The sequence below is a fragment of the Vulpes lagopus genome, chromosome 2 (assembly GCF_018345385.1).
Source record: "Vulpes lagopus strain Blue_001 chromosome 2, ASM1834538v1, whole genome shotgun sequence".
NCBI lineage: Eukaryota > Metazoa > Chordata > Mammalia > Carnivora > Canidae > Vulpes > Vulpes lagopus.
The window spans coordinates 5,693,410-5,720,510 of NC_054825.1; the positions used below are offsets into that span (position 1 = coordinate 5,693,410).

General features: G+C 47.0%; 1 protein-coding gene across 6 annotated transcripts in view; it reads left to right on the forward strand.

Moving 5' to 3' along the window:
- Positions 1-27,101, forward strand: part of C2H10orf90 (chromosome 2 C10orf90 homolog) — a 215,649-nt gene that overhangs the window by 172,431 nt on the left and 16,117 nt on the right. For 4 of the 6 annotated variants that reach the window (XM_041746675.1, XM_041746671.1, XM_041746673.1 and 1 more), the window contains 3 exons: positions 19,951-20,241; positions 23,273-23,457; positions 25,672-25,849. In XM_041746675.1, the coding sequence (XP_041602609.1) occupies positions 19,951-20,241; positions 23,273-23,457; positions 25,672-25,849 (654 nt within the window). The remainder of the gene's footprint in view (positions 1-19,950; positions 20,242-23,272; positions 23,458-25,671; positions 25,850-27,101) is intronic. The other 2 variants (XM_041746674.1, XM_041746677.1) reach the window with 1 other exon arrangement.

A 27,101-nucleotide genomic window follows, 5' to 3' on the forward strand; every position in this document is an offset into this window, starting at 1 on the left:
TCATAATTTGTGTCTCTTTTTTTTTGGTGTAGCTAGAGGTTTATTCATTTTATTAAAATTTTTCCAAGGATCTAGGTTTTGTTACATTTATTGATTGATTGATTGATTGATTGTTTGCCGATTTTCTGTTACACTGATTTCTGCTTTTAGCTTTATTATTTCCTTGTGTCTATTTACTTTGTCCTAAATTTGCTCCTCTCCTGTTTAATTTTTTAGCCTAAGGGGGAAACTTAAATGCTCATGTCAAATATTTTCACATAATTATTTCAAGATGCGAATTTCCTTCTTATTTTGATATACATTTTTTCACACTCAGTTCAAAATCTTTTCTACATATGCTCCACCAATATAACTATGTTTTATGTATCTTCATAGTATGATTTAATGTCTGATAAGGCAAGAAGATAATCACTGCTCTTTTTTTTAAAAGGTTATTAGCTATTCTTACTTATTTTAACTAGAAAATTTAGACCACTTACACTTAGTTTGATTACTGGTATGTATGGATTCATTTCCATCATGTTATTTAGGCTTTCTCTTTGTCCTACCTTTTCTTTTTATCTCTTTTTATAACCTTGTAATGAATAATTTTTTTCTATTCTACTTTTTTTCCTCTGCTGTTTGGAAGTTATACTCTTTATTTTTTTATTTCATTGACCAGCTGGAAATTGTAACATGTGAAATTAACAAAGCTGAAAGTTGATATTTTTAATCCTCTCTCAAACAATTTAGAATCTTAACTCCCATCACCACCTTAGATTGATCACTATGTTTTAGTTCTATTATTTTTTTTATATTTTGTTTTAGGAGTCCTACAAATCCAATGTTACTTTTACACAATCTGTTTAATTCACCTCATGGTTACCACTGCTTGGGCTCCACTTTCCTTTATATATGTCAGATCTTTGCTGCTGATATCAATTCTCATCTTCCTAAAATATATATTTGAGATGTCCCTTTTGGTGGTACATCAAACTGGAGGGACTTGTAGGTTTTTTTTTTTTTTTTTTTTTTTTAAGATTTTGTTTGTTTATTCATGAGAGAGACAGAGACACAAGCAGAGAAGCAGGCTTTCTGCAGGAAGCCTGATGCAGGACTCGATCCTAGGACCCCAGGATCACAACCTGAGCCAAAGGCAGACACTCAACCACTGAGCCACCGAAGTACTCCAAAATGGAGGGGCTTTTGGTGGTAAACTCTCCAAATTTGTTTGGGGTTGGGGAAGTTGGGAATTCTAAAAACATTTTTATTTCACAATATTCTTGAAAGAAAACTTTGTAAGGCATAAGCTTCTATAATGACAATTATTTTCTCCCACCGGTCTGAAAATATTATCCTAGTGCTTTGGGCTTCCAGTTGTAGAAGGCAGCTGTAGGCCTAATAATTGTTGACCTTTGTATTTTTTTCCCCACTGTTTTTAAGATCTTCTGTTTGTGTTGGGATTATGCCTCACCATGACAGTTTTAGATGTGGATCTCTTTTTTGTTGTTTGCATGATTTGCTGTGCTTCATGAGGCTGATGGTTCTTTTTATTAGTTCTGGAAGTTTCACAACCATTTCTTTATTTCTTCTCCATCATTTCTTTTATTATCCCCTGTCATTTCTGCTCAGATGTATTTTGTACTCATTCCATCCTCTTTCCTCTTGGCTTGCCTTTCAATTTCCATTTATTTGACTCTCTCTGAGGCATTCATTAAACTTTGTTTAGGCTAGTATTCTACTTCACTAATTCTGTTTTCAGCTCTATCTAAATTCACCTGAGTTTTAAGCTTCAATTAATGCATTTCTTCATTGTGGGGAGCGCCTTTAAGTTTCTTTTTGAAATTGCTCTGGCCAGTTTTATAGTCTCTTATCCTTATTGATAACTTTGATTAATTCTTTTATGCCTCCAAACATGTCAATTATTTTATAATTTCTATCTGATATTTCTAGTTCTGAGGCATATGTAGTCAGAATCTACAGTTCTGCTTATCTACTGACTTTTGCTAATGGTGGTTTCTTGCATATATTGTGATTTTTGGGGCTGTATATGCGCACTTTGGTAACCATGGTTACCATATATGGTTGCTCTTTGGCTACTGTGATTCTGAGCACATGTTCACTGGAACTTTATCTGTGGAAATTCTGAATCCTAGATTGGGGCTAAGTTCCTCCAGAGATTTTCATGCTCCTCTCAGGTGGGCTCACATTATGCTAAAATTCCAACCTATGGTTGTTCATACTGAGTGGGTTGTGTGAATATTGGCCCTAAGCCTGAGAGGGGATCGGCTTGTGATTGTGACTTGGTGTTTCATGCAGGGGTTTTTAGCCTGACTTCCCATAGTCTCAGTCACCAGGTTTTGTCCACTAGCCTATTTGTCCTTAAATCCAAAGCTCTGGATGACCAGAAATCAGCAGTTGCCCTTAGAGAAGGTAGATTGGTCTCCAATTTTCTTCTTGGGCTCTGAAGGGTTTCCTTACTTTCCTTCAAGCTGAGCTATATGTATTTATGCTTATTTCCATGGTTTTTTATTGCTTTTTAGCATAAGGGTGTTTTGGGTATCTAGTTAACCATGTTGTAGGAAGTAAAATATTTTTTTCCAGTGGAATTTTCTTAAATTGGCCATTCATTTAAAAAAATGTTGGGATTTTAGGGTATTTTTAAAAATTAAATTTATAGACTAATGGTCATTGTTACAGTATTAATTTTTAAAGCCTATACATTGTATGCATTTTATTTACACAAGGAAACTTAAGTGGTGTTTATTTTAAGTTGGGTTTTTTAAATGACCTCAATAGGCTTTATATAACATTACAGTTTTTCTCAAGCTATGAATCACAGTGACTTGTTTTCCATGTTATTAAAAATTCTCTGTGAACGTATTAGTTTAATATTCAGATCCTATAGTGATATAAAAATTTTAACCACATTTCTAATATTGGGCATTTTGCTTGTTTCTTAATTTTTTACCTCTATAAATAATAACACTTATTGAATATCTTTGTGCATACATCTTTGGCCACACTTCTGCTTGTGTTCTTCAGTGATATTCATGGAAGGAGAATTGTTGGGTAAAATATCTGAACACTTTTAAGTGTTTTGAGACCTTACTACCAATTGCGTTACAAAATTATTGCTGTGGCGTGCGGCCATTGGCTTTATAGGAGAACTGGTCTCCTGTGTTCTCTCTAAAGTTGAGTGCATATAATTTTATACTTTACTAATTCAATCAGTGAAAGATAGTATCTCAGTCATGTTTAATTTTAAATAAGGTAGAATTGTTTATTAGTCATGTATATTTCCTGTTTTGGGAACTGTCTTATATTCCGTCTCCCCTTCAGCTCCTTGAGCATTAGAGTTTTTCCTAGGAGTCTTTAACGTACTCTTTTATGTCACCAGGGACCACAATGGTTATTAGCCTGTACCATCTGGGCCATTGTAGAGTCACTGCTAAGTCATTTTGAACTTCCATTTTACAGTTCCGCTACTGTATTCTGACTTCACTGTCCTTAGAGAATTGAAATTGTTGTAATAATGCAAATAATGATGGATTTTCAGAGAACTGGAATGCTCATGAAGAAACCTGGATGCAGAAATAACACCTTTCAAGGTTTTATTGAGAAAAGAGTAGAGATGAATTACTGTGGTTGGCGCTGTTGGTGGTATGGTGAAGAGAAGGAGAACTTTCTCTGTCTCAAGATACTCACAGGCTAGTGGGAAAATGGGAAATGCAGGATGAGTCAAAGTCAGGCCCATGGGATAATCCACATGCTGTGCTGAGCCAGCAGAGTGAGAGGGATTGATTTCCAACGAGAGAACTAGCAAAATTTCAAGGAGAACCTGGCATTAGTGGGATGGAGAAAGACATCCTAGTGGCTGGAAAGCAGCACACAGTAGACACAGAGATTCAGAAGACCTAGAACAATGACAAATAGAGCATGTACTTAGATCCCTGGGAACTTGATGGATTGCAAACAGAATATGGTGATGGAAAAGAAGTCCAGGACCCAGTGCAGAAGGCAATCCACAGCAGAGATTTTAGGCCTCACTCTGGGTGCACTGCGAAGTGCCACAGGGACTCAAGTGGCAATATCTGCATCCAATTGGTATGGAAGCCGTGTTTATTGAGCTAATTGTAAAAGTCTTATTCTGGAGATGGCCTATTTCCTTAGGATTTTTTAATAAAGATATGTCTGATCTCAACAAAAACTGAAAGCACGCATGTGTTTGGCCAGATATCGCTAAAGATGATCACAGGCTCACCTCTGTGCTTATGAATGAACTTTCTGCTTTCCTCTTGAGCCTTGATCAAGTCAACACACAGACACTGAGTCTAGGATTAGTAGAGAAAGGACTGGAAGGGGGATTTTAACATGATGTAATTGGATGTGAATCGTTAATTACATCACAAAACTTAATGCACAAAAAAGCAGAGTCTCTGCAGCTGAGTTGAATTAGTTCCTCAACCAAAAGAAACTAGACTGCAAGTCAAAAGACTAGCAAAGACCAGAATGCTAAGTGTACAACGGTATATTTCATTTGGGCTCCACCTGCTGAGCAGGAAATGTTCTTTGTTTATACGGTACAACCCCTAGCTGTCCCCACCTTGTTCAAAACCTGCCAGCCGCATGCCTATCAGCTTGATGAACAGTCCTGCTTTTTTTTTTTTTAGTCATTTAATAATAGCTTCATAGGGATATAATCTGCATACAGTGACTGTCTTGAGTTGTGTTGTCTCAGCTAGCAATGTCCTCCAGACAGTCACTTAAGATGCAGTGAATTTCTGAATACTGCTTATTGCTACATATTTTTTTCAGCAAAAATAACCTCATGTAACAGGTGCAGGAAACTTAAAATTAAGGGGTCACCAAAAAAAATGGTTTCTTCACTCCTTTTCCAGAAGAGAAACTTCCCTTTAAAATTTGAACTATTTTTTCTGTAAGGAAACGCCCACCCCCTACTAATCACAGACAAAATGTGACCATCTTGTTCTCCCCAGGGACAGACCAGGGTTTACTACCTGGTCTACATGGCCTGTAAAGCTGATCAGCTGCTTCCTTCCTGAAAATTGCCCTCACATGGCTAGATTGGTGGTCATGTCAGAAATGGAAAACGTGTAATTCCACATCCTGGGGAAAGCCAGAATGACAACTACTGGCTATTTAGGAAGTAAATGCTTTCAGTCAGAGTGTAATGGAGCTCTTTGCTTTTCTGTCTCCACTATTCCATTGACCTGGCTTTTGTCTAAATTTCTATCCATCTGTGCCTCTGCTAAGACAGTGTGCAGAGACTGTGAATTCGAATTGGTCAAGTTTGTCATTTGGTTTATGAAAGTTTTGGACTAGGAAGAGGCCGGAACTGTTGTCTACGATGACATGCTTATAATGAGATCTGTGCATTTGAATGTTAGCAAATGTCCAGTTCCCATCAGCGGGGATGTACACACACCTCATCGCCACACTCCCCATCCATTTCAGCCATATGGATTTGCAGTGCCTGCCGATATGGTGGTCCAGTTAAGATAAGCAAGGCTTCCAACACCTTCCTGAATGGAGTGAATGATTCCAGAAAAAGGAAAGGTTGTAAAAATGCAGAAATGGCTCTATCATTCAGGAATTAGGCTTCGTCTCAAGACAATTTTCCTTTCCTTGAGGCCACTGAAACTGAAAGAACCCAGGCTCCTCTAGAATTATGTGTTTTTGTTGCCATAAGAGTGAGGATGGAATTAACTATCCTCGGGTTGAAGATATCTATCCTCTGTCACAAATACCCCAATTTGGCCACTCTGTGGGGCCAAGAGCTATATCTCTATTCACATTCTATCTGTCATTCATAATAGGAATCTTGACCCTAGGAGGTACCTAAAAAAAATACTATTGGATTATCGAATTAATATTCCCCCTTAAGAAATTGTCAGAATTCCCCTGATGATACTTTTGGGTGCAGATCCTGTAACTCTTCATTGCCTCCTATTATCTGGTAGGCAAGTGAGTCTTCAGATTTTATTGGGCTCCTCACAGACTATAAGTCCTTATAGAAGACATGATCCATCACTTAAATGATGTGAGTCACTTGACAAAGGTTGATTGAGGGTGCCAAGTATCATCTAGGTGTGTTGGGTATTGCAGGGAACAATGCAATGTCCATGCCTTTGTGGAGCTTACTCTTGTGAATGGATAGAGATGGACAACAAATAGATGATGCAACAACATGAGAAATTTCGAGTGGCGATAAGAGCTTTAGCAGAGCACTGGAATCAGGTGGCGTGATTAGATTGGCTACTTGCTGGCTTCTCCAGATGGGGTGGTGTCACAGAAGGCATCTCTGAGTAAGTGATGTTTCAGTCAAGATCTGCATAATAAGGAGCCTACTTTGTGAAGGTGGAAAGGACGAGCACTTTAGATGGAAGGAACAGCAGGTGAGAAGCCCCTGATGTGATAAAGAATGGAGCTGGTACATTCGAGGGATAATACCAAGGCTGGTGGGGGAGTGCAGACGAGGGCAAGGGCAGCCACATGAGCTCGAGCGGGTGGGCAAAAGACAGATCAGGTTGCGAGGAGTTTGGGATTTACTTTAGGTGGAATGAAAGCCGCCGGAGAGATTTAAGCAGAGGATTTTCATGATTTGACTTGCATTTTCCCAAGATCTCATGTGGAAGCAGAAAAGTCTGTAGAATGAGAGTCAACAAGTGAGTGGTGGAGTAGAATGGATGGTTTGAGGTGTTTTAGAGTTAACAGGACTCCCTGACGGAATGCTTGTGGAGTGGAGGGAAGGAAGGAAGGAAATGCTTAGCTTTGGGAGTAAACACTCACTGAATTAGGGGCAGAACGGCTGGCTCAGGTCCCGCTTGGTTGTTTCCAAATATATGAGACTGCTGACTGCTGTCCATTCACCGCTCCTGGGGGGAGGCCTTCATTGCCAGGCAGAGACTGGTTGTGTCTGCGGGTTCCCAAGCACTGGACCAAATTGTGTGTGGAGGGATGGCCACGTTTCAAGATGCTTGCGAACAAGTGATGAGAAAACCAAAACAAACAGAAAGGTCCTAAATGGAAATTAGAGATATTCTGGCCAACAGAAGATTGAGCAAATGCAGCCAATTTTAGATAATACTACACTTACATGAGACAAAGGCAGGCCCGAAGTTCCCGTAAAGTATTGCTATTTTGTGACATTTTGAGATTGGCTCCTGGTGCTGTGGGTATTAAGCTTGTATTACCATCTTCTCCTTAAACATATAACTCTAAAAGGATGTTTGTGTTCTTAAGTGTAATTTTATTATATCCAAGAGGTACTTTTTTTTCATCCTTGCCATATGTAATTACAAGTGAATAATGAAACTCATCAGGAAAACAAAATTCCCCTTTCAGTAATTTTCTTTACAGCAGACTTCTCTGGAATATAGTTCCTCTTACTTCGAACCATAATCCAGGACCATTCCATAGTCTATTAGCTAATAAAGACCTTTCTGTGCCCTGGTCGTCAAAGTCAAGATGGGATGTGGTTTTCAAGGGATGAAAAAGAACATTCATTAAACTGTGCTCACATAATGCGTGGAGCAAGATTTCAGATTATCTCCCGTCTAAACCTATTCAATGGCAAGTAACCTCTCTGCTATTATAAGCGAGAAAGAACTGGAGCTCTTGGACAGTGAATCTCTCTGGTTCCTTTTTGTTTGTGTTTTTACAGTCCCAAATAGAAACAATACATATGTTTCCCTTCTCCACATTTTATTTTTGGAAAATCTGGAGAATGAAATGCCTTCAGTTCAGCCACATGACTCCCATTAGCTTTAATGGGAGAAAGGCATCTTCATGAAGGAAGAGAATCATCCCAGAGTGTATAAATAACAGCCGCCCCGTGGCCACGGAGAGGCCTCACCACAGCACACATCAGCTGTGTCCTGGGGTCAGGTCCTGTCCAAATCTGACCCTACTCGGGATGGGTTGAGATTGAACCATTGGGGTCCCTTGGGAGCTCACCACTCAGAGGCTCCAGCTCTGGGTGGAGTGGGAGCTGCTGTGCTTGTTGGGAAACCCCTTGCATTGCTGATTCTCAGTGCTTTTTCTCCCTCTGTTCTGGGACATACCTGTGTGACCCTGGAAGGAGTCCCATTGTGACTAGATGTTTCTGAAATATTCCAAATATCTTTATGCATGGGTTGACCTTGAAAGACTTTTTGTTGCCCTTTGATGCCTGGGTTGGTGGAGTTTTGGCACCGATCTCACTGCGTGTTCCTCTCCCCTGTCCCCATCCCAGTGCAGGTATTCATATGCAGCTGAATAGGACTGAAGTGGTTAGGGCATCTCTGCAAATTCGAGGGGAGAAAGGTATAGAAGGGCCAGGGGCTGGTGTTGTCTCCTTCCACCTGCTTTTCATCTGAAGCTCCCCTGGAGGTCTCAGATCTTCTCCAGCCCCTGCAGGTGGTTCCATATCCTTCTTTCTCTCTCTCACCTGATCCCCAGCAGAAAAGCTCCTGACATGGCATAAGGAGGGAGATGGCACATTCAAGGGACAGACTAAGCCCCATGGGGCTGAAGAGCAGAATCCCCTCCCCCAGAGCCCCTGCAGGCCCACAGAGATGGCTGAGTTTGCTCTATCCAAAGGCCAGCAATTATCTTGCCATATAAAGTGACCGCAAAGCATAACCCACATTGACCTTCCCTGGCCTCCTAGTGAATTTGGCACAATAGGCAGGAAATAGCAGTCTGGGCATTCGAGTGGGAAATGGGTCAAAGTTTGAGCTGTCTTCCTGCCTCTGTGTGTCCTTGGGTGTATACTTTCCCCCTGCCCCCAGATCTGAAATAAAGGACAAGGTCCATCCATATGACTTTTAGTTTTGTGCCTTGGGTATGAGACACCTTAGGGCCGAGTACACTGTAACAAAGGCTCACCCTTGCACGCTGCCTTATTCTCTCTGTGCACAATGTCCCAGTTTGTCCTCGTGGAGCAGGGTGGTTATTATCCATTGTATAGATGAGTGACTTAAGGCCAGGTGGACTCGGTGATCTGTTGCACAGTCACAGTTAATGGGAGGCAAACCCAGGCTGGAGTGGATCACAGATCTCTGGTGTGCAATTCCAAATCCTTCTTATCATTCATATTCCAAATGCCTTCCGCCTCTCTGAAATGATGTCATGTTGCAAACTTGGCCATCCTGGGAGAATTGATGCCATGCTCTCTTTGAGGGACCCTGCAGGTACCTTGTTAACAGAGCTGACCTTGGTGGGATTCTCAGTAGCTGATGACCCTTCTCCACTTATCAACAGATGGTGGGAAACTAGGAACGGTGCTGAGATGCATCAGGATGTTTTAATAAATACAGAGCAGGATTTTACAAACATGCTTATGCCATTTCTGGTACATCAACAAATACAGAGATAGGGAGTCATATTACAGAGTTTTTACTGAGACGTGACTTTCAACTCTATGAAAAACAGCAACTCTTGGGAAGATTTTAAACCTCTCACAAAAGACTTTTTTAAAGTTCAAGTTTAACCTAATTTTAGACTTACAGAAATGGTACAGATATAATACAAAGAGTTTTCGTGCATGCCTCACCCTGCTTCCCCTAATGCTAACAAGTAAGATGTTGACCATGACCATTTAAAAAAATTTATTTCTTAAAAAAACCATCTGTAAAACCTATAGACTCGCTGCCTGAAAACTCACTTTTTAAAGGGTGCTGTAGTTACTCTACAGCTTGACCCAAAAGACTTCTTTGAAAGGCATCAAGATGAGAAACAAAGATGGCTCAGAGTTTGTAGGAACTGGATAGAACCCAGTGGGAAATATGGTGATTTCCCTTCCTAAGAGAAGCTTTGGAAAGCCTGATTGGTTTCCTTTGGGCTTTTAAATCTCTAAAACCCCCAATCACCTATCTTTTTTTCCTACTCTTCTACTATTTTGAAATCAAGGATAAGTTGAATATCCTGACCAGAAAAAGAGGGGGGAGGCAGTGGTATGGGGAGAAAAGTGTGCATCCTACACTAATTCAGTATAATTCACTGCCAATGGTGCAAGTTTATATAAAACGATGCTCAGCTGTACTAGCTGAACATTTGAAGTTGTCAGAAGGAAGTGATTTACTCTCCTAGCCAACATGAGACCACTGGAAGAATAAAAGTACATGGGATCTCTCTCCTTTCCCCAGGCTCATATATTAGACATCAGCTCAGAAAAAGCTTGCAATTTTTTAGCAATTTTGCCTTTCCCACATTGCTCCAAAATGACGATTTTTAATAAGACAATGATAAGCTCACTTTCACACACACAAAAATCCCTCCCTTCTTTGGGCATGAGGAAAATGCTTACTAGCTGCAGATACTCACCATAGCATTTAAGAAACAGTTAAACATATTTCCATTTTTCTGTACCTAAGTGATCTCTCGGGGCAAGCCCATAAACTAAATATGTTTTGTTTCTTATGAATTACTCTCAGCGATGAGAAATAAATAACTCAGGAAATCCACATAAAATGGGAGTAATGGGAAAACAGAGCATTTGTCTGGTGTGACACCACCTGTTTATTTCATTGGGAGATGATGGTCATTCAGGAGGGGACAGGAGCCGAAAGGACGGGATGGGTGTGAGCATTGCTCCTAGGAGATGCAGGCAGAGAAAGCCAGCCGGCATCAGGGTGTCTGCATGATGACTGCAGCCTGGCCAGCCCGGATTCAGGCTTTGTGTTGCTTGATTTATTCTTCGTTACTATTTTCGGGTGGCATGTGCTTTTCTTCAGAGGCCCTGGGGAACCTCTCCAATTCTGATTTTCAAAAATAGTTCTTCAAAGGCCACAGCATTCTTAGAAGAAGATGCACACAGGACCATGTGTTTCCAACTGAGTTTGGTTTGACACGATTGAGGTTTACACCAAGTGTCTGGGAAAACCAGAAAAATGATGTCAGCCAGGCAAGGAAGTGCTTCCAGCAGTCCCAACAGCACTGAGAAGTAGAACCCGGAGCCTTTTCCACGGGAATCCTACAGCCTTGGAATTCACTTCCTTTCCTGACATGGAACCCGTGGAGGTATTTATATCTTCCCCAAATGATGTTTCCAGATCTTGTAATGGAAACGAGTGTCTGCCTGGGTTGGAGGGAGGAACTGGGCTGAATGGGAGAGTCAGGAAGTGGAGGTATTGTGTAGCAGGCAAGCCTGTCTCCTTCCTGGCTCCAACCCCACTGAGCAGCAAAACAGGGATTCCTTACAGCCAGGGTCCCGAGAGCACCAGGGGCAGTTGCCTGGGAACTGGAAAGCATCTCGAGAACGGGGGTCTGCGGGCCGAGCCCTCAGGCGTGTTATAGGACCTCTAACTTATACCCCGCACTTTTGGCCCGAGCTTTCATCTTCAATATCAAGCACTTCAGATCGGCTCTTTAATTGTGTTTACGTCCTTCACGACTCAGCACGAAATCAATCAGTTTCTGGCTTTAGTCCAGGACCACAGAGTGAAGGTTGTAAGGATTTGCTGCTTCTAGGACCTGATGATTCCCATCTTCATCGTAATTGTATTAAATGGGTCCTAAGCAGGTTCATACAACGATGTTCTACTCCTTTCTGAACAGAAGGGAAAACGTGGTATATATTCAGATCATGGCCAGAAAACAGCAGTCCAAACCGCACTGGCACTTGTGCTAATGCTGAAGGCAGCATCACCACGTGGCGGCTCTGTTTGTCCCCTGTTGTGCCAACATCCAGCATCCACGTATAGAAGCTGTTGTGGGGGTGAGGGTGCTCTAAAATGTAGGACCATCAGGGCACCCGGGTGGCGCAGTCAGTTAAGTGGCTCCGGTCATGATCTCAGGGTCCTGGGACTGAGCCCTGCATTGGGCTCTGTGCTCAGCAGGGAGTCTGCTTGTCTCTCTCCTCTGCCCCTCCCTCTGCTTTCTCTCTCTCTCTCTCTCTCTAACAAATAAATCTTTAAAAGATAAAATAAAATGTAGGAGCGTGAAGATCTGCCTGTATGTGGACTGTCTAGGGCCGAATGCCAGATTGTAGGGGTGGAGGTGCTGTGCTGGTCATTGGCTATAGGATGAGCATTGGAGTAGAGGTGATGGTCATGATTGTAGGAGGGATGTGGTAGTAGAGGTGATATCACTGGTTGCAGGAGTGGAGGGCAGAGTGGAGGTGATGTCTTGGTTTTGGGGTGGAGGTAGTGGTCACTGGCTGTAGGCGTGGAGGTGATGGTCATTGGTTGTAGAGGTCGTGGGTTGTGGTGGAGGTGATGTCACTGGTCATAGGAGTTGAGGTGATTTCTTTGGCTGAAGGAGCAGGAGTGATCTCATTGGCTGTGGAAGTGGAGGTGATGGTCATTGGTTACAGGAGGGGGGCTGACGTGGATAGTCCTTTGTGCGAGGGCATTAGTTTTGTTGTTTTCACCGCTGCATCTCAAGTGTCCTATAACAGTACCTGGCACATAGGTGCTGGTAAAGGGTTGAAGATTGGGAAGTCAGGCATTTTCTTTAAGGGAGCAGGAGCGACTGAAAACAAACTTTCTCCCTCTCTGGAGTACTAAAACCTCCGATGAAGGTGATGGGATGAGACCTAGAAGCCCCCAGCCCTGCCACATGCACGCACGTGAACACACACACATGCCCAGCAGGCACTTCACTTTGCAGGAGCCTTGACTAAGATTCTCCTCTGCTGCTCCCTTTGACATCTGGAAGATTGGCTGGATTTTTAAAAATTTTTATATCAGTTTTTAACATGCGGCATCACCTCCTTGGTAATTGAGCACCCAAGAAAAGCAAGAGGAGGAGGGGAGATGAAAGCCTGCCAGCATTATCAAGCAAAGTGGAAAGAGCGGCCGTCAGCAGCTATAAACTTCTCCAAAAAAAATAGTGTGTTGATGAACCTGTGTCTTTCTGTATCTCTGGTGTGGAAGCGGGTGATCCTGTCCAGTTATAAGTGATACCCGAAATGGAAATGGAAAAAAAAAAAAGGGAAAAGTGGATAATTCCACAGGAAATGTACCCTCCTTCCCAGAGAAAAATCACTGTGAACATTTTTGAGTGACAGCTTGTCAGTGATTTTAATTTTTTATATGCTTTCCTATATTTCAAATGTGCTCATGTATTGCCTTTCTAATTTGAAAAAAAAAAAAAAAAGGTTTTTTTAAAGGAAGTACACCTTAATGAGAAAATTATCTTCCCCAATGGCTGCTTTGGGGAACTTTTTCATCAAGATTTTTTTTTTCTTTTCAAGATTTGTTTATTCATTACTTTAGAGAAAGAGCACAAGTGGGATGGGCAGGGGGGAGGGAGAGAGAATCCCAAGTAGACTCTGCACGGAGCCCAACGCGGGGCTCGATCTCATGACCATGAGATCACGACCTGAGCCGAAACCAAGAATCCGATGCCCAACCAACGGCACCACCCGGGCTCCCCTAGCATCAGGTTTTAAGAAAAGGCTTTTCTTGTGCTTCAGGAGTAGGAGTCATGCTTTGGGATAAAAGATCATGGACGATCCAATAACTGGGGACTGACTTCCCGGAGTGTAAGGTAGAAAGGTGTGATCTAATCCTGACCTAAAACCGGTGTCTCTTGATCACCACGTGCAGTGTGATGCGTTCAAGGTAATCACGTTACAGAAAACAGGCATATATGTGTGCACGTGTGCGTGCCTTTTGATTTCTGCCTTCTGAATACTTTTTGTACATCCGGAGGCTTTTGCTCATCAGCCTTAAGACCTCTAGGATTATGACATAATTAGAAAAACAGTTCTATTTATCCAGTGCCCTTGCTAGATAGCCTCTGGGAGAGGAGGGATATTACTCACTGCCCTTCGCAGGAATTGCACATATGAGCCTTCGCTGCAAACGAGACTTGCGTGCGCTCTTCCCCACATGGTGTTTTGCAACTTGACCCTAGAACAATAGTAATGAACCTCCTGCGTTGTTCTGCTCCCTGAATACAGAGGTCCTCTGATCCCTGCGCGGGCATATTTGTGTCCTGACACCATGTAGACGTCTGAACAACATAATAGCCCTGGCCTCCCCTCCCTGACCCTGGGCCGAGGTTCCAGAAAGGGAAGGCTCTTCTTGCAGAGGGTAGGGGCTGCCCCCACTTACAAGTCAGCTGTATTTCTTGGTGGCCGCCCCCTCCCCCGTTAGGTCTGCTGCTCTAGGGCCAGACGGGGTTGTGATGTTTGATGCATAAAGCAGAAGAGACCTGTTTACTGTCTAGCAGGAGCTGGCACTGGCAGGAAGTCTCATTTCCGGAGAAGGAAGGGCCTCGTTCCTGGTGGCTTTCCTGCGGCCCAGCCGCCTTGGGGGCGCCCCTGCATCCTTACCCTCTGACTCTTAGGCTGCCTGTCTGCTCCCCTGGGCCCTGCCGGTCCTCCCCTTTCTCTTCCCCAAGGCGACCTGGCTCGGCTCCTGCTTGGGGCCTTGGCTCGGGGGCCCGTGGGTCCCCGACACGGCCTCCCTGCTGGGAGCTGTTTATCTCATCTGCTGCCTGCCCCCCTCCCCTCTTCGGACCCCCTTCCTAGGCTGTGACAGCTATACGTAGAAGCTGAACCTAAATATGTTGAAACAATTATTGGCTGATTTTGAACAGAAGTCTGGATTGGGTGGGGTGCGGGGTCCCATGCGGAGACCCATTTCCACACAAGCTCTAGTCTGCAGCCAGACGATGAAGGCTTGACGCATGAAAAAAAGAAGACCTCCACCAGCCCTGCTCGTGGCCAAATGCTCTTCTTTTATTTTCTCTCTTGGTTGTTTCTTGTGGGGGCCACCAATGGACTTGACCTTCTGTGAGTTGTAATGGAGGTGCTTGGAGGTTTTCTCTCTCTGGTGAACAGAGCAAAGCACTTGCTGGAGAAGTTGTGTGCACCCTCCCTCCCAACAGCCTGTGCACCCCCACAAATTAGCATGCACCCTGCAGAGACTGCCCTGTCTTTCCCCTGGGCAGCAGCGTGCCAAAACTGGAGACAGCAAAGTCAAGGAGAGTCCGCAACTGACCCAGGGTGCCACTCAAGGTGGCTTTGCCATCGACTGACACACGGTCCCATCAAGCTCGCTTCTTTGGTTTCCAGTGAGGTGCGGTGCTTACGGGGTTTGCTGGAGGAGAACCCACAGGGGAGGCAGGAAGGTGAGCTACGTAAACTGTACAGAAAATGCAGACATAAGAGCTTTAATAAGGAGGTGATGGTGTGGGGGGGCAGTCAGGGCTTCAGTGCAAATAGCTGTCCTGTAGGAGATCTTCAGGCTGGGTCTGTGGTTGAGTTTAGAAACTCGTGTTTATATCATTGACCCAGAAACATGGACAGAAACAAGCTTCAGTTACTCTAAGACCCAGGCATTTGTAAGATGGTCCAGCTTTTGAGGGGGAGAAATATCCCCATCAGGAACATTGAAATGTGGGAGCAAACATGGGCCTTGGATTCAAGGAAGCTGGCTTAGTTCAGAACTGTCTCTTTGGCTAATTGTCTGGTTTCCGTCTGTTTTAAGAAGGCAGGAAGGTGCGCAGACGTAACCCAAACCCTTAGACAGGACTTTGCTAGGAGCCGAGTTCCATCTTCAACGCCAAAACACCTTAGAACAAAAATCTAAACTAATGTGGAGATAAATGACTCTAAAATGTGCTCTGTATGTGACTTTCCTGCCTCAGGCTCTTGAGCATCCCCCAGACAACTGTCCTCTCTGACTTGTGTGTCTGTTTTTTTTTTATTTTTGTTTGTTTGTTTGTTTCTGCTCTTCCTTTGTGATTCACTGTTGGAACCTGGCTGCTGTGCTGGTCCTTCTCCTTGGCAACCACTGCTCCATCCCAGCATCTGTTGTGAGCCAGGTTGTCAGTCAGGACCGTATGTCAATGGGTGGACTAGTGGCTCAGTAGGGGCTCATCTAAGAACATAAAATATTATAGGAGCACCTGGGTGACTCAGGTGGTTAAGCGTCCGACTCTTCACTTTGTCTCAGGTTCTGATCTAGGGTCATGACATCGAGCCCCACATCAGGCTTTGTGTTGGGTGTGGAGCCTGCTTGAGATTCTCTCTCCCTTTCCCTCTGCCCCACCTCCCTACCCCCCCCCCACTTGTATGCATTCTCTTCCTCTCTCTCTCTTAAAAAAAAAAAATCAAAGATGCATTGCCTTAATATTTGGAAAGAATCCGGGACGTATCTTTTTTCTATCAGATTGGTTCATTATGATATTTTCTGGCCTTTGGAGGTAAAGTGTCTTGGGGAAGGGGCACCTTTTCCTCATTTCGTGCTAAAGGCCTGCATGGGCTGGTGGTGCCGTCGCCTGGCCCAGAGTCACGTCTTTTAGGTTGGCCATGATGCTGTGTGTGTCCAGGAGGCCCCCCGCTCCCCTCCCTGCCCTATGCTCGGGTCAGCCCAGGGCCCGCATCTCACCGCAGAGAAGTGTCCCACTGTAACTCACCCCTGGGCTTACAGTTATGCACGCTGAGGGCAGAAACAGAAAGCACAGAGCAGCCCACTCCCCCCGGGTCTCTTCCTGCTGAACAGCCCTGCCTGCTGCCCAGACCCTGGTCAGCCCCTTGTCATCCAGACTCATTCGTGGCTTACCTCTGTCTTCCCCAGAATCACGCCCATCAGCTCTCAGGGAAGCTGTGGCCGAGCCCGCCTGCTGATCTCTCTCCTCCTGGAAGCTTTTGAGTAACAGGTGCAATGACCTCCTCACCTGAAAACAACTAGCTTTGAGCTTGCTATTGGTATTGGAAATATATTGTTTATGGATACTGACATAGGTGGGAAAATTATACACAAGATAATCGTGACTGTTGGGCAGGATCTTTTGTTGCTTTCTATTCACCTCCTGGAGCATGGCACAGTTCTGGATAGGTGAGTCTTCTGGATACTCAAGCTATAGAAGACCGACCTGTAGGGTAATGCATTTTATTTTATTTTATTTTATTTTATTTTATTTTTTTATTTTTTTTATTTTATTTTATATTTTATTTTTATATTATCTTTTATTTTATTTATTTATATTTTATTTTTATATTATCTTTTATTTTATTTTATTTTATTATTTTTTTGATGTGATTTTATTTTTTGATATGATTTAAGATTTTAAGATTTTATTTTTAAGATTTTTTTTTATTTTTAAGATTTTAAGATTTTATTTTATTTTTAAGATTTTATTTTATTTTTAAGATTTTATTTTATTTTTAAGATTTTATTTATTTATTTAAGAGAGAGAGACCACAAGTGGAGAGGAGGGGCAGAGGGAGAGAGAGAAGCAGACTCCCCCTGCCCTGAGCAGGAAGCCAGACGTGGGGCTCCATCCCAGGACCTGGGATCATGACCTGAGCCAAAGGCAGATACTTCACCCACCGAGTCACCCAGGCACCCCAGGGTGATGATGCATCTGAGAAGAGGCAACAGAGGGAATGTGACTATTTCAAGGAAACCCACGGCGCCCCAGCTCTTCCAAGTTCTGGCTCAGGAAAGAGGCTTTGAGTTTGAGTCCAAGAAATAGAAAATGCCTGTCAGAGGCTGCAGCTTTATTCACACCTCTCTTAAGACTCTCAAGACGGCCAGGGCCTGCAGTGCAGTGGGCCGTCACCGGGCTGATAGGGTTTAGGGTCGGGGGCATGAATCGAGCACTCTCAGTCCTGCCCACATGCAGGGCATCACGGGGAGAAAGCGAGTGCGCCTCTTGCTCTGCGCAGGGCTGCCCGAGGACAGGGTCACGGCTGATGGTTGCACTTTTCAGAATCCACAGAAAGAGAGCTGGTCAAGAAGTTGTCAGAAGCGTCCTTCTCAGACTGCATATTTTTCTCTTCTCCAGCACATAAATTACTTCCTACTTTCTGGGGGGTTTAACTCTTCCACGTCACGAGTGGACCACCCGACTTGCACACAGTGGTTTACGTAAGAATTTACTTAAAACCGGACAGGTCGCTATAGGTCGCTGGGTCAGTGTCCCTTAGAGAGCCTGACACCCGTGTGGAAGGAGCAGATCGGGGACTGCACCACTGACCGCTGATTTCGTTTTTGATTCTTTTAAGAGAGCTGCTTGTAAAAGGAAGCAACATTGAAAGGAATAACCATTTTGAGACATCTTGCGTATGACATCTCGTGCTTAACCAGAATTGACGGTTTTCGAAATAAAAGTTTAGAAAGTTCTGTACAAATGAGCAAAACCCAGCCTTTGCTGGGTTGGAGGCAAAGGATGCCATAGGTCATCTCCAAATGACAGGGCCATAAAAAACCTGTAATTTTCTTAGTACCTCCAATGTGCTAGGACCCACGAGGTGCTCCATGTCATTTTGTTTTTGTTTTTAAAGATTGTTTGTTCACAAGAGACACAGGCAGAGAGAGAAGCAGGCTCCCCATGGGGAGCCCGATGCAAGACTCGACCCCAGGACCCCAGGATCATGCCCTGAGCCGAGGGCAGATGCTCAACCACTGAGCCACCAGGTTTCCCTCATTTTGTTTATAAGAACATGGAAATCTGGCTTTATCCTCTATTGATTCGCTTGCCCTAGACCCCAGAGCCACCTTCTCTCTGTTCTTCCAGCTACCTGAGCTGCACATCACCACATTTAACCTGGTCTCATTGTCAGGGATGCCAGGGCTCAGGGGCACAGGGGCTCCACCGAATTGTGGACAACTGAGATATTTTAAGAGAGGCCCCCGTTCTAATCAGTGCCGGGGAGTCATGGGCTCATTTCCTTTCTGTGTATGACATTTGAGAAAATCTTGCAAGAACCTTCTAAGAGTCCTTATTATCCCAGCAGTACCTGGGACTTTTTTCTCCCCAGCGCACAAGGAGGCAATCTGATACATGCCCCTGGCAGCGGGGGCTCCGTCCCCCTAATATCTCCCAACATAGGAGATGGTGCCGGCTGAAGAGTCACCGCCTTACTTAAAATGAATAACTTTAAAACACTTATGGAGTATTCCAGAAGAAAAAAAAAAGGCAAAATAAAAACCAAGAGTATAAAACAGGCAAACAGTGAAAAGAAAGTCTGTCCCCCACCCGCAGTTCCTGGTCCTGCGCTGCCCTCGAGGTTCCAAGGTGCCTAGCACCTCTGGGCTCTTTCCAGGGATGTCCTGACTACATAAGGACTTACCCAGGGAAGGACTTACCCAGGGAAGCAGAGCTGATGCACGGTCCCACATTTTGCTTCGTTCACCTGAGATTATTGCACATCTACACAAGAGCATTTATTTGCCCTCTTCTCTCCCCTTGCTGCAAAGCGTGGAGGCACCTGGTTCTAGTAGTTCCCCGTTGAGGGACAGAAGGTGCTCTCTAGACTTTAGGTATTACCGTGTGGCAACGAGCAGCAAGTCGTACACATTTTCGATCCACTGCTTTATGAGAAGTGAGCACCGTGACCTCATAAATTACCTCCTACGTCTGTACTCGCCGTTGTACACAAACCCATCAATGCTTCTGCATCAATAATGACAGGCAACATTTATTGAGGGCATATCGTGTGTTAGGTGCTGCACTAAACACCTTACATGGATCAGTATTTTTTTCATATTATCTCGATTTTAATTGCTATAACATTATCCTATAAAAATTGTCTATATAAATGTGTTATTATATACATATATGAACTTACTCTGAAAATAGCTATAATAATATTTAATGTGATTACCTCGTGATAGTATTACCTCGATTTCATAGGTGGGGCTAGATACCTTAGAAGTGATAGAGGTGGGATTTGAACCCGGGTACTCCGGCCGCACGGTCAGTTGCTAAACCACCACTCTGTTGCCTATTATCAAGAAAGCCACCTGAGTTTCTAAGGGATTTGGGGAGCACAGTGAATGCCCAGGCTGAATGCCCAAGAGTGGCGTATACAGTGGAGCTCTTCAGTGAGCTGGGGGGACGTCCTAGCTGGGACAGTGACCATGGACTGAATGCCACCAGAACCCTCCAGAGGCAGTCCTGCAGCCTGAGTCCCTGTCCCCAGACGAGCAAGGTGTGCAGAAGTCAGTACCTTTGATGGGCCCTCATCAGATGTTTTGAGCACAACTCTTGTTTTATTTTTAGTAGAAACAAAGGTATTTTCTGGAAGCAGCAAGAAGCAACTGAGAGAAGCACGTGTGACTTTGTCTGCTCCCCCAGTGGAACACAAGCTGGTTAAAGATTTCCTTCCCGATGAGTATAGCTCTCCAAGCAACTGCTGTCAGTCTAGCAACTTCTCTGAGCCTTCAGAGAGTCAACAGCAAAGCCTCCTGAAATCCAGAATCCCTTTATCCGGGTTTCTTTGCCCCTTACAAGATTTATGCACACCTCCACAGGAAGACAGTGGTGTTCAGATAGAAAGAGAGTTCCCCAAAGGTAAGGAGCAAGGGAGGCAGGGTTGAGGTGATTCCTCCTTGATATTCTAACGGAAAATGGTTTGATGCCTTCCTGAGCCCTGGTTCACACAAGCCCACCTCGTAAAGCTGCCCCTGCTCCGCTGTGGGAGTCGAGAGCAAGCAGGACCAGCAGGTTTCCGTGGTGGGTGAGTTCTCCCTCCCAAGTGTGGAGAAGACAACCCTGTGTAGGTCAAGGGTTCCAGCCCTGCTGTGTGCAGGGTCCGTATCAACTAAGACCAAGAGGAAGGCCACTCCCAGGTGCATGGCTGGCTCCCAGGCTTAGCTAAGGAAGATTTGAGATGCCGTTGTGGCCGCTCTGAGGCCCACCAGGCTGCCCGTGGTCCTCTGTGACTGGCTAGCTAGGAACAGGGCCGAGAGGTGCAGGCCTCACAGTGCCCTCCAGGTAGGTCCCAATCCGACCCTCGCCCAGAGGAAGGGAACCAGGAATTCCAGCCAGGCCATCCCTTCCCTAAAGGCCAAGCAGCTGACCCCTGCTCCTACTGCAGTGAGCACTGATCTATAAAGGAATATAAAGGTAGAATAGAAAAGAGATTGTGGTGCCCAGTTTTCAATGAGAGAATTTAGATCTCCTGTTGCTCTGAAGGTTTTCCCAAACTTTGCTCTGGATGAGGAGAGAAAGAAACCCACCAGGTTATATGGCGTTGGGATAGAAAGGTTAAAATGGCTATGGTAGTTGATTAAAACTGATTTCACTTGGGAGCTGAGTTAATCCCTTGCTCGTCTTCCATTAATACATGAAAGAAGCATTTATTAAATACCTACTGTATGCACACCTACCGCGTGCCACTCACTGTGCTCAGAGCTCCCTACCTTCCAGGTGGTGTCAGCCCAGGGCTGGAGACACCAGGATCCTACCTGTGTGCTGAGCAGTCAGGAAGCTGCAGGTGGCCGCAGGGGCTCCAGGGAGGGCTGGGCGAGACTCCCCCTTGAGGAAATGATCCCAAGCAGGGGTTTGAAAGCCAATTGGATGCTTACAAATCAGACCTGAGGGTGAAGAGCATTGCAGACTGGGGGAAGGGCACACACACACAGCAAAGAGTTGATGGAAAGGATGTGGTTGATTTGGGATCCAAAGGGCCAGAGTGCCGGGGACAGGGGAGGGGCTTAGTGGGAGTCTGAGGTCATGCGGTTAAGTTGGAACGTCCTTAAAACCCACTCAGGGGGCTTGGACCAAAGGTAGGGCCAAGCCCTTGAAGGACAGAGATCGAATTAGATTTACTCCAAAAGAGATTGCCTACTGGATGGTGGGGGATCAGGGGGAAGAAAGGGAGAGGGTAGGGCTGGGGGCTGAGACCCCCAAGACTCCGAGGAGGAGCACAGACTGGGGAGGAGAGGCCACAGTCGTGGAGAGTTTCACGATACTAGGGAGCACTGATATGAGCACCGATGAAGGTGGGCGTGCCTGCACCGGCCTCGGGTTGCGGGGCCTGGTGGTGGGGGGCAGGTGGGAAAGGATCTAAGGCCCTGTGGCGTCCCTATGGATGAGCTGAGCCAGGAGGAAGTTCACGGCAAGAAAGGGGAAGAGTGTGGGGGGAGGTGGAGTTAACTCCAGCAGCAGGGGACTTGGGGGATGGATATGGGGGCAGGTCAGTTGGGCTGAAAGCAGGGATCGGGGTGGGGGGGGGGCGGGCAACAGGGAAATCCTCCAAAAAGAACAGGAGCAAATGCCTGAAGGAATGGAAGAGAATGCCTTGGGAGCCTCTAAGTTGGTGGTAGAGAGTGAAAGGCGAGAGTTGGAAGTGGGCCATCCCCCGTGAACGAGCTACCCGGAGTCTGGTCTGCCTGCGGCACTTGGAGGCCTTCGGGAGCGTGGGTGGGTTTTGCACAGAGAGAGGCCCGCGGGTTCCGGCCGGAGAGGGTCCAGGCAGGAGAGGTGGCTGTTCTGGAAGGGGCTTCAGGTCGGAGGTTCAGGGGACCGTAGAGATGGAACCTGGGGCCAGGCGGGCCTCCCGAGGCCACGTCTCCTCTCCCGACAGAGCCAGAGGGCTCCCGGGCTGCTCCCATGAGGGATGTGGGGTGGATGTGACATGGTGCCACCGCCCTCGAGTGACACAGGCGTGTGAGGTTAACACGTCCTGTTATGACCCTGCCGCTGGGGGTGTGCAGCGTGTTCTGCGGGAACACAGAGCTGCGGGATGGAGCTGCTTTGGGAAGGGGGGCACTTCCTATGGATGTGGGCTCGGCCTGCAGGTCGGAGGTCACCGGGCATGGGAATCAAAGGGGCTTTGTGGCGATGGGAGGGCATGTGGATGAGGAGTAAGACGCTATTGAGTTGCAGGGCTGGGGAGGCTGTGTTGGGGGGACACGGGGACAGAAGGGACAGTGTGTCCCTGATGGAGCCGTTGGTCAGTGAATACACATCAGTCCCTCCTTCCACAGGCCAGAGGCCGCCCTGCCCGAAGTGCTATTGAATCGATGTGTCCCCTGACCTTTGCCACAAGGGAATGTCAGGATGGCCTCAGGAAGGGGCCAGATCCAGCATCGAGAGACAGATCGTTCCAATTATACATGTAAAGCCAGTGGTAGTCTCTGGCAAATGAAGGGGAGGGATAAATAATTGAACACCATTTTTCTGTCTTACATCATTAGTGTAGCAAACAGAAGATAAATTAATACACTGTCCCCAAACAACTGAGCTGCAATAATTGTACAGGACACACTTAATATGAGGCCCAGAATAGAAAAGTTTCTTTTCACTGTGAACAAAGACATTCTGAGCCCTGGAAGCCGAGGGAATACCTCCACGGCGTAATTAGCCGGTCGCGAAGTCTGGCTACCCACAGACATTCCTGCCTGTGACCAGGGCAGTTGGGGGGTGGGAGGGGGAGCGGTGGGGGCTGTTGAAGCGGGATCTTGTCGACTTAACGAGGCCCATTAATAACCCACTAGTGTTTCTACTTTCCAAGTTGTTTTCTGTGTCTCGTGGCTCTGAGGAGCCGGGAGAAAATCTTGCTGCCCCTCTAAATGGGATTCTAAATCTTCTCTCCCAGGGGATTACAAGTGCTGTGACTTGGTTGTGAAAATAAAAGAATGCAGGAAGAGTGAGGAGCCCGAGCCGGCACCCCCTGAACCGGCACCCCCCAAACCAGCGCCCCCTGAGCCACCAGAGACCCCTGACCTGTCTGAAGACCATTCTGAGGGTCAGCGAACACCTGTAGGCTCCTTGACCCTGCAGGTAAGGCCCTCTGTGCACCCGGCTTGATCCCAACCGAAGGGACACCTTTCCCCGGAGAGTCCGTGGGGCACGATGTCGCTTCCACCTCTGAGACTGGAGGCTTGACTCCCCTTCATATAATGGCTGTGTGACTCTGGGCAGGTCCCCTAGCCTTTCTGGGCCTCCGTCTCACCGTGTGAGTGATGGAGAAACGATGTCTACTCTGCTGGGCTGGAAGGAGGATCACGTAATACCCCTAGTGACAATGATCACGGCAGGGACAGCACATCTTGAGAACTTATGGGTGATGCAGGGCAGGTCGCTTCATAGGCATCAGAGCGTTCCATCCTCGCAGCCCCCCTCTGGGGTAGGGGTAGGGGTAGGGCCCCTATGATTTCATCCTCATGTAAGGATATTAAGCTTTGGAAAGATGAAGGAGGTTGCCCTAAATCACATGGCCATGAGCTCAAGGATATGAAAGCTTTCATTTGGTGTCTGTTCCTGGTTGTAAAAGTAATATGTACACGTTTTTTAAAGTTCAAAATTATAGAGAGATAAGGATTAGAAGGGCAGACAACTCTGAGAAAGCCCCAGCCAGCAGCATGTTGTATAATGAGACACCCTGTCTAGGAAAGTACCCGGTATGTCACACACCTCCCTGCAGATGTGGAGATGGTGCCATCGGCTGGTCCCCGTCCCCCGGGGTCCTCCGTGGGTCCATGGTGAGAGACTCCTGATGCCCTCGAAGCAGCCATGGGCTAGAGGGCTGTTCCCGGGGGCTGTCTGTGCAGCCCCATGTGCCTGGGACCGAGGGATGGTGCCATGGAGACCAGCTGGCCAAGAGGACCCTCCTCCTGCCACAGCACCTGAGCTGCACCCCCCATCCCCGCAACCTGGCCTCCCAAAGGGCTGGGAGAGGACTGGGGCGGAGGAACAGGCCCGCGACGGCAGTGCAGCAGGAGAGCCTCTGCCGAGCACCTGCTGTGCGGGGTGGGGGGCGCAGGGCAGTGGCCGCGAGGGATCCAGCGTGGGTGAGACATGGCCCAGCGTGGCCCTAAGTGCGTGCGAATCAGTTGTACGAGGCGGACTGTGAGGTTCCACGATGCTCAGGCTGGAGCGGAAGACTGGCCAGAGCTTCCCGGGCGAGCTGGAGCTCTAACTGGGGGTGTGGTGGGCTCCTACCCCAGGGGCGGAGCACCGGCCGGAGGTTTCCACGGAATAGCGGGTGAAGACCATGGAAGTCAGTGTGGAAAAAACGGGGGCGGCTCTCAGATCCACCCAACTGCAACGAGCCTCGGGTTGCGCATCTGTCGAATGGGGGTAAACAGACCTGCCTTCCAGAGTCAACATGGGGGTTCCCAGAGACACCTAGAGCTCAGAGCCCAGTGTCTGACACGGAGTGGAACGCATCCGTGGACCCGAGTACATGGATTAGGGCAGGGGTGGAGCGGGGAGCGTGCTGAGGGGCAACGGGGCCACGCAGACATCCCTCCGTGAAGCTTGCAGGGCCAGTTTGCAGGGGCCCCCGGGGGGCTCAGCTGTTGAGCGCCTGCCTCTGGCCCAGGGGGTAACCCCGGGGTCCTGGGATTGAGTCTCACGTCGGGCTCCCTGCATGGAGCCTGCTTCTCCCTCTGCTTGTGTCTCTGTCTCTTTCTCTGTGTCTCTCATGAATAAATAAAATCTTAAAAAAAAAAAAAAAAAAAGAACCAGTTTGCAGAGGCAAAGATACTTTGCCAACTTTGTCATCCTGGGAATAGACGTTCCCATTAGCCAGGATTATGGTTTCTCCTGAAAAGGCACGTATTTTGCACTGGGTGGAGGATCTGAGTCTGTGTGTGAGGCTTCCAACCCCCAGCAGAAGCAAGTGACTCATAATCCCTTTCTTTCCCCACCCATGTGTCTTTGGAATATGCAATTCGGGGCACTTGGATTTTGGTCCTTTGGAGATTGAATGGGTGGCCGGGGAAGGAGGGGTGGGTGGCAGTGTGCCCTCTCGCTGTCGGTGACCAGGGGGCCCTCGGTGCCAGCTGGGGCTGACCCACAGGACCTGTGTCCTCATGACACGTCTCCTACAGTCTTGACAGGAGGCAGCAGCAGAAAGTCGGGGTGTGCCCACGGCCGTGGCTGTTGGTCTCTGAACGTGGTCCTTTCGATCAGCTTCCTGACCAAATCAGAGGGGTGTGTTGTCTGTGTCACTTCTATTAAAAAGGTAAAATATCTTCGTGCTGTTTTTAGGAAGCACTGGAAACCCGTAAACCCCAGTTCATTTCTCGCTCCCAAGAGCGGCTGAAGAAGCTAGAACATATGGTACAGCAGAGAAAAGCGCAGCGGAAGGAGAACCTGGGGCAGAAGCAGACCCTCTTTCCCGTCCGCACCAACAAGAAGCAGTTCACGGTTCCCCACCCCCTTAGTGGTAAGCTACAGGTGGCTTGGGAGGGCAGGTGAGGCTGGGGGGGTGGGGTGGCCTGAGGGGCCGGGACCTTCACCCACAGTGATGGTGCAAATGCTACCCCTGACCTGCAGCGGCCTCGGGTTTGCCGCACACGCCCGAACCCCAATATCCTAAAGCCTGCTCCGGGAGCCACCCCGTGCTGGGCGCTCGTGTGGGGCACTGGGTTCAGCAGAACGCACTTGGACACGAACGCACCTCCGGAGCTGGGCAGGAAGCCACTCGCCTGCAGCCGCCAGGGTAGCAAGTTCACATTCTTGGCTCCCAACAGACATTTGCAAGAGATCCCCTCTGCCCTTTATAGATTGCAAAACAGATCTCCGGGCGCGAGGTCGATTCCAGCTTGTCTACATCAACATTCGTCATCTGGAAACCCCTTTCCCGCTGTGAGCTCCGGGAGTGGATGCCCCGCTTTCCAAACGCAGTGGGGCTGGTGTCGCGTTGACCCCGGGGAGGGGCGGCACGCATAGGCTCGCTAGACAGGGAGTTCTCAGGAATCTTCTCTGGGCCAGGCACCCTGCTGGGAGCTGCGGATGGCGCGGGGAGCCAGACGGGCCTTGGTCCTTTCTTCTCGGACCTTATAAACAGGCTATTAAAGCAGCAAGAATAACAAGAGATGAGAGCAAAACTGCCAACTCAAATCTGAAAATCTGGAGGCCTGGGGAAACCTCCCTTTTATTCCTTTGGACAGAGGAACAAGAGCTTTCTTCCTAGCAAAACGTGCTGGCCCCCAGGAGGTGAAATCATGGGTATAAATCTGAATAAAAGTCCTCTAGGGAAATAAGCATATTCAATAAAATGCAGCTTAGCAAACATTACAAACAGCGTAGGGGAGCCTGGGTGACAGAGACCAAGGGCTGTGATGCCAGGATGCCCTCTGACCTCTGTGGCCCGTGGCCAGGCCGTCCCCTTCATCCACCCATGGCGCTGCAAGTCCTAAGACCCCGGGCAACGGTCATCCTTCTCGTGGCAGAGGATTTTGCTGTTCCTTCCCAGTGACATTTTCCAGCACGCTTTTTCAAAAAATTAAAAAAAAAAAAAAAACCAACAAAATGAACATGCAAAGACTTTCCCTCTTTGACAATGTGTCTCACCAGCGTTTTCAAGCTGCCTGGCTGGATTTGGGTGTGTTCTCCTGGGGACTAAACTCTCTGCTGGCTCGACCAAGAGAAATCTGGGTTCAGGAGCAGACTTCTCAGGTTACCATGAGGGACCA